This window comes from Chiloscyllium plagiosum, chromosome 17, assembly GCF_004010195.1.
Source record: "Chiloscyllium plagiosum isolate BGI_BamShark_2017 chromosome 17, ASM401019v2, whole genome shotgun sequence".
In the NCBI taxonomy this organism is placed as follows: domain Eukaryota; kingdom Metazoa; phylum Chordata; class Chondrichthyes; order Orectolobiformes; family Hemiscylliidae; genus Chiloscyllium; species Chiloscyllium plagiosum.
In genome coordinates this window covers 4,804,170-4,811,621 of record NC_057726.1, presented here as the reverse complement: position 1 = coordinate 4,811,621, position 7,452 = coordinate 4,804,170, and the positions used below count along the sequence as shown (strand labels likewise).

The 7,452-nt window shown below is 48.3% G+C and overlaps 1 protein-coding gene across 1 annotated transcript in view; it reads left to right on the top strand.

Moving 5' to 3' along the window:
• Positions 1 to 7,152, top strand: part of LOC122558217 (cadherin-5-like) — a 59,772-nt gene extending 52,620 nt beyond the window's left edge. Inside the window, exons 11-12 of the mRNA XM_043706545.1 lie at positions 389 to 637; positions 6,356 to 7,152. Of these exons, the coding sequence (XP_043562480.1) occupies positions 389 to 637; positions 6,356 to 6,843 (737 nt within the window). The 3' untranslated portion in view covers positions 6,844 to 7,152. The remainder of the gene's footprint in view (positions 1 to 388; positions 638 to 6,355) is intronic.
• Positions 7,153 to 7,452: the final 300 nt, after the last annotated feature.

Genomic DNA, 7,452 nt, shown 5'->3' with positions numbered 1-7,452 from the left:
TTCAAGTTTCACAACATCCTTCTGATAGGAAGGAGACCAGAATTGTATGCAATATTCCAAAAGTGGCCCTCTACTCAATACTCTGACCGATACAGGAAAGCATACCAAACGCCTTCTTCACTATCCTATCTACCTGCGACTCTACTTTCAAGGAGCTATGAACATGCACTCCATGATCTCATTGTTCAGCAATACACTCCAATCTCATCATACGTCCCTCGTCCCTGGTTCCATACTTATAAATCCACTCAGCACCTTTTGTACGATGAAGCCTTCCTATGAGATAGAACGGTGATGTCAATGGCACAGGATAACGGAGAGCAACCAAAGCCTATCCTCTCTCTCTTAGCTTTACAATTTCTCTCTTCATTCTCTCCTTTCTCCCTAGATAACACTGCCAACATCACTGTCAAACAGGCAGGCTTCGATCAGAACGAGGCCAGCAAGCTCTCATTGCTGATAAACATCTCCGACAACGGGAATCCATCCCTGAGGAGCACTGAGAAACTGGAGATCAATGTGTGCACCTGTGACAGAGACAGGAAGCCAATAAACTGCCGGCACTTTGCTCCGCTCACCTCAGGAGTCACCGTCACCGTCCTGCTGATTGTCTTCCTCTGCATCATCGTTGCTATTGGTGAGTCAACTGCAGAGGGTACAGCAAAGAAAGTAAAATACTTTTCTTGAGGCTGGTGTAATGCAGCAAACACAACAATCCATTTGCACACAGCAGCCTGCCACAAATAGCAATGTGGTAATAAATGACCGAATAATCTGTTCTTTAGTCTTGACAGTTGAGGGGCAAATATTGTCTCGGACAATAAACAGAACACTACTGGCCTTTTTACATCCATGAAAGACAGTCGGTGCCTTGGTTTAAGGTTTCCTGTGAAAGGTAGCACTTCTGGCAGTGCAGCATTCCCTCTGTTCCATAATGGGCTACTAGCCTGGATTGTTGCAGGGTTTGGAATCCCGCCATCAAATCAACTGAGGCCCTGAAGCTCACACTGCATCCAGACCAACAGAAGGGCCAGTTGGCCTTTCTGTACACGTCTACTGTATATTATCCATCCCATACAAACTGGTAGTCAGAGGCTCTGGTAACGTGGTTCAAATCTCACCCTATCAGATTGTGACGTTAAATTTAAATAATTGAACATTGTTTTTCTTTTCCCTTTATATTGTCCTGCATTGAATTCTGACTTGTTCACAAATTGACTTACTAACAGACTCAGAGTGGAACATTTTACAAACCAGGGACTGCATGTGCTGGATTGGCATAAGATTTTCCTGCTCCTCGGATGCTGCCTAACCTGCTGTGCTTTTCCAGCACCACTCCAATCTTGATTCTGGTCTCCAGCATCTGCAGTCCTCACTTTCGCCTGGATTGGCATAAAGCCTGTCAGGTTTACTAACCTCCTATTGTCCTTGAACTGAGTGGCTTGTTCTACTGTTTCCCATCAAAATGGGTTTGGAGTCACATGAGGAGAAAGTGAGGGCTGCAGATGCTGGAGATCAGTGCTGAAAATGTGTTGCTGGAAAAGCGCAGCAGGTCAGGCAGCTTCAGGGCTTATGCCCGAAACATCGACTCTCCTGTTCCTTGGATGCTGCCTGACCTGCTGCGCTTTTCCAGCAACACATTTTCGGCTTGGAGTCACATGAGTTAACACACATAAGAACTGCATATTTCTGTTCCTAAAGGATCAAGTTTTTTTTTAATTTCAATTTGATGAAAGGTTAATGGTAGAATTAGTGAGGATAACACAAAGAGTCTGCAGCAAGATACCGACAAGTTAGGCAAAACTTGACAAATGGAATACAATGTGGGAAAATGTGAGATTGTGCACTTTGGTGGGAAGAATAGAGGAGCTGAATATTATTTAAAAGAACAAAGACTGCAAATTGCCTATTGCTACCCAGCCTGCGCTCGGTGAACAGAACCACAACAACGAGCACCGAGCTACAAATCTTCGCACAAACTTTGAACAAAGAGTCTGCAGCAAGATACCGACAAGTTAGGCAAAACTTGACAAATGGAATACAATGTGGAAAAATGTGAGATTGTGCACTTTGGTGGGAAGAATAGAGGAGCTGAATATTATTTAAAAGAACAAAGACTGCAAATTGCCTATTGCTACCCAGCCTGCACACTATGGCCAATCCACCTAACCCCCACATCGTTTGTTATGGACTGGGCCAGACACCCTCAAAGTATTTTAAGAAGGTAGCCTAGAATCTAATGTTTTCTTAATTTAAAGGCAGATGTGAGGTGGATATTCCAGGTGTGATGCAGTTTGTCAAACCACTCGGCTTTAAGCGAAACAGAATTTATTTAAACACTACAGTTGAAACACAAGCAAAAGAAAGCAGAATTTAGAATAACATAATTATTTGAAAATCCATCCAACTCACCACAGCAATTTAATAAGCAGCTGTTCCAAATTCCCGCAACATTCCACAAACACACCCCTTGGCAAAAGGAAAATTCAAACTCAGATTTTTATAGGCAGGAGAGATTTCAGAGAGAAAAGCCAGTCAGGAATCATCTGCTGAAGCTTGAAACCTTTCTCTGGACTGCAGCAGCTTCTCATTGTTACAGCTAAAAGAAATTAGAAAAAAAACTTGAACTGGGAGAACTGGCTATTCCCCTGCCATTGTTAAACTAGACTCTTTCCAGACATTTCAGCACCTCTGCCTTTATGACCTCGCTTTTAAAAAAAAAGCCCAAGGTCAATATAACATTGTTAAAGTGACAACATTGCCACAATTTGGGCTAGGGAAGGAAACCAAATCACTCAGTGGAAACACTGAGAGAGGGAGCTGGGAGCAGCTGGAATGTGAGCCTTGGAGCAGCACATGGCATGAGAGTTCCAGAGTACAGCCATGATCATATTGAATGGTGGTGCAGGCTCGAAGGGCAAAATGGCCTACTCCTGCACCTATTGTCTATTGTTTATAGTAGGCTGGGGACACAGCCCTGGAGCAGGATGGGGATACAGACCCGGAGCGGGATGGGGACACAGCCCCGGAGTGGGATGGGGATACAGCCCCGGAGCGGGATGGGGATACAGCCCCAGATTGGGATGGGGATACAGCCCTGGAGCGGGATGGGGATACAGCCCCGGAGCGGGATGGGGATACAGCCCCAGAGCGGGATGGGGATACAGCCCCAGATTGGGATGGGGACACAGCCCTGGAGTGGGATGGGGATACAGCCCCGGAGTGGGATGGGGATACAGACCCGGAGCGGGATGGGGATACAGCCCCGGTGTGGGATGGGGATACAGCCCCGGAGCGGGATGGGGATACAGCCCCGGTGTGGGATGGGGATACAGCCCCGGAGCGGGATGGGGATACAGCCCCGGATTGGGATGGGGATACAGCCCTGGAGCGGGATGGGGATACAGCCCCGGAGCGGGATGGGGATACAGCCCCAGAGTGGGATGGGGATACAGTCCCGGTGTGGGATGGGGATACAGCCCCGATGTGGGATGGGGATACAGTCCCGGAGTGGGATGGGGATACAGCCCCGGAGCGGGATGGGAATACAACCCCGGAGAGGGATGGGGACACAGCCCCGGAGTGGGATGGGGATACAGCCCTGGAGCGGGATGGGGATACAATCCCGGAGTAGGATGCGGATACAGTCCCGGAGTGGGATGGGGATACAGTCCCGGTGTGGGATGGGGATACAGCCCCGATGTGGGATGCGGATACAGTCCCGGAGTGGGATGGGGATACAGTCCCGGAGTGGGATGGGGATACAGCCCCGGAGCGGGATGGGAATACAACCCCGGAGAGGGATGGGGACACAGCCCCGAAGTGGGATGGGGATACAGTCCCGGTGTGGGATGGGGATACAGTCCCGGTGTGGGATGGGGATACAGTCCCGGAGTGGGATGGGGATACAGCCCCGGTGTGAGATGCGGATACAGTCCCGGAGCGGGATGGGGATACAGCCCCGGTGTGGGATGGGGATACAGTCCCGGTGTGGGATGGGGATACAGCCCCGGTGTGGGATGCGGATATAGTCCCGGAGTGGGATGGGGATACAGTCCCGGAGTGGGATGGGGATACAGCCCCGGTGTGAGATGCGGATACAGTCCCGGAGTGGGATGGGGATACAGCCCCGGAGCGGGATGGGGATACAGCCCCGGTGTGGGATGGGGATACAGCCCCGGAACGGGATGGGGATACAGCCCCGGAGAGGGATGGGGATACAGCCCCGGTGTGGGATGGGGATACAGTCCCGGAGCGGGATGCGGATACAGCCCCGGTGTGGAATGCGGATACAGCCCCGGTGTGGGATGCGGATACAGTCCCGGAGGAGCACACAGACAGGGAGTCCCAGGTGGAGACCTGGAGCAAGGAGGCAGTCCTTGGAGCAGCTGAGTGCCAACACGGAGGGCTCTGGGGTTTGGAGCAGAGTGAGGATAGCTGTTGGATTTGACCCTGGTGCGGAGGGGTCAGGCCATGTGTTGCGGCTCTGTGCTGAGCTGCTGCACGGTAATGTCTATTTGGAATTTCCTACCTCACTGTAATGTCAACCCTTTAATGCTTTCCTTTTTTTTAAACTTGTTTTCACCTCTGTAAGTAGTGCTACTACTTTTATTCCACCGTCGTATCCAAGAATTACACCGAGGAACTTATACCTATGACGTCTCTGTAAGAAGGCAGACATTGTAAAGCTCTTCACTGTACTCTGACAATAGAGAACATGAAACAACAAAAGAATATTGTATTATTTATTGATTTGAATTCAAATTCTCCAGCCTCAAGGTGGAGTTGAGATCATCGGAACTCTCATGAGTATTTGTCCAGGCCTTTGAAATAACCTCTCCAGTGTCATCACCATTACGTTACCATTCTCAGTCTGTCAATACCTACCAAGTCCTGTTTGGTAATGCTTGTAGGCTTCTATTCCCAACTTTCCTGACTTTTGGGATAACTCTAGGTATAAAAACCCAAGGCTGTTCTAATAACAGTGTATATTATTTCTGTATTGTAAATGGCCAATGTTCTTTTGCAAAGACTGCATGTCAAAAATGCTGCAAAAATAGTAAGACCTCACAAGTTTACCCTTACATTGCAGATATCAATCTGCTTCATGTGGATTTGTCTAAGGTTCTCACCAAAACTGGTGATCAGCCTGCTTCATCTCAATCTCCAGTCACTGACCAGATGACCTGTCCTGAGCTAACTATAGCCCTGAGTCGGGCTTTCTCAAACCTTTTTTCCTTACAGACAGATTATGTGGTCAATTCTGACACTGTCAGGTCTCCAGCAATTTGATGAGTTTGATCACTGGCAAACCTGGAGAAAGTGAGGACTGCAGATGCTCCTGATGAAGGGCTTATGCTTGAAACATCAATTCTCCTGCTGCTCAGATGCTGCCTGACCTGCTGTGTTTTTCTAGCACTACACTCACTGGCAAACCTGTCCTAAACCACAGCCAGGTCGATCATTGACTCATTTGGACTAGGAGAAAGTGAGGACTGCAGATGCTGGAGATCAGCACCACCTTCCTAACCTGCAATCTTCTTCCTGACCTCTCTGCCCCCATCCCGACTCCGGCCTATCACCCTCACCTTGACCTCCTTCCACCTATCGCATTTCCAACACCCCTCCCCCAAGTCCCTCCTCCCTACCTTTTATCTTAGCCTGCTGGACACACTTTCCTCATTTGGACTAGCTCTAGCACTTGGTTTTATCAAACTTTGACCTCAATCTTAGCTTGCTCAGCACTTTCCACCTTTACATCATCCAATTGACTGTGAGATACTTACAGAGCACCAAACTGTGGTTAAAGCACTCTTTGCTTAATGATAAATGGTGAACGTCTGATGTCCTAATCTATTTTAAACTAAGGCTCCAGCCTTTTGGAGTTGCTGTGTGGAGTTACTGTTAAGTTATAACATTTAATCCAAATGTACATTCTTTAACTGACAGACACACATTAAAACCAATGAGCTTTCTAATCACCAGCTCATCATCCAACCTCTAACTTTGCATCACAGCAAGCTTCATTTTTTTTTGTTCATTCTGGCTAACCTAGCAAATCCCAAGTTATTAAATCCCAAGGTTACTAAAGGTGCCAGTTAAATGCAAGTGATTGTTATCGTGGTTGTGGTTCACTAGAAGCAGAAATGGAACACACTGTAGGTAGAGGGTAAATGTGAACAGGGAATCCTCTCAGATTCACAATGGGTCCCAGACTGCCCCAACCGTGTCATTGGACCCAAACTCATAAAGGGGCAACACCACCCAACTACATACATAACAGTTGGAGTATACTTCCTCCTCTAGTTGTTCTTTTAGAAATGAATGACTGACTTTGTGCTTCCTTTCCCCTCAGTGTTGGCAGTGCTGATTGTCCACCACAAGATACGGAAGAAGAATGCCTTTGTGGGGTTGGTGAAGCCTCCGGGTGAAATCCGGGAGCAGTTGGTGAGGTATGACGAAGAAGGGGGTGGGGAAATGGACACTAACTCCTTTGACATCACGGTGCTGAACTCTCTCCGCGCAAACGGCCCACGGCCAGCTAAGGCCGTGAACTGCAGCCCTGTTTACGCCCCAGTCAGAAAGCCCAACAACGACATGGGCTCAGTGGTCAAGATGAAGAAGGATGAAGCAGACGGTGACAGAGATGGCCTGCCCTACGACACCCTCCATGTCTACGGTTACGAGGGTGCTGACTCAGTCGCTGACTCACTGAGCTCCCTTGACATCTCCTCCATCGACTCCGAACAGGATTACGATTTCCTCACTGACTGGGGACCCCGGTTTCAAATGTTGGCTGAACTTTATGGATCAGATCCAGACAGGGCGGTAGGAGATTATTGAAGGGAGAGACGGAGATGTGATTCGTGTTTTTATTTGGGTAAGAAGGTTTACCAAGTGGGGTGAGGAAAGGAAGGTAAAAAATGAAAGTGGATCATTAGTTTGTATATCACAAGAGTATCAGAACAAGAGGAGGTCATTTTGCCCTTGTTGCATGTTCTACAATTCAGCTAGATCATGTACATTTTTTTAAATTAACCTGTTAAGACCATAAGGTGTGGGAGCAGAACCAGGCCATTCAGCCCATCGAGTCTCCTCTGCCATTCAATGAGGTCATAAATGATCTGATAATCCTCAGTTCCACTTTCCTACATTTTCCCCATATCCCTCGATTCCCTTCCTGAATAAAAACCTGTCTCTCTCAGCCTTGAATATTCTCAACAACCCAGCCTCAACAGTCCTGTACAGTAAAGAATTCCACAGATTCACTCCTCTCTGAGACACAAAATTCCTCCTCAGCTGTCTTTTCCTCCTCAGCTGGACCCTTCACTCTGAGGTGGCGCTCTGTGGTCCTTGATTCTCCCACCAGGAGACACAACTTTGCCACATCGGGGATGGTATTACACACCTCTGGAGCTGAAGGGACTTGGAGCCAAGCCTCCTGGCTCAGAA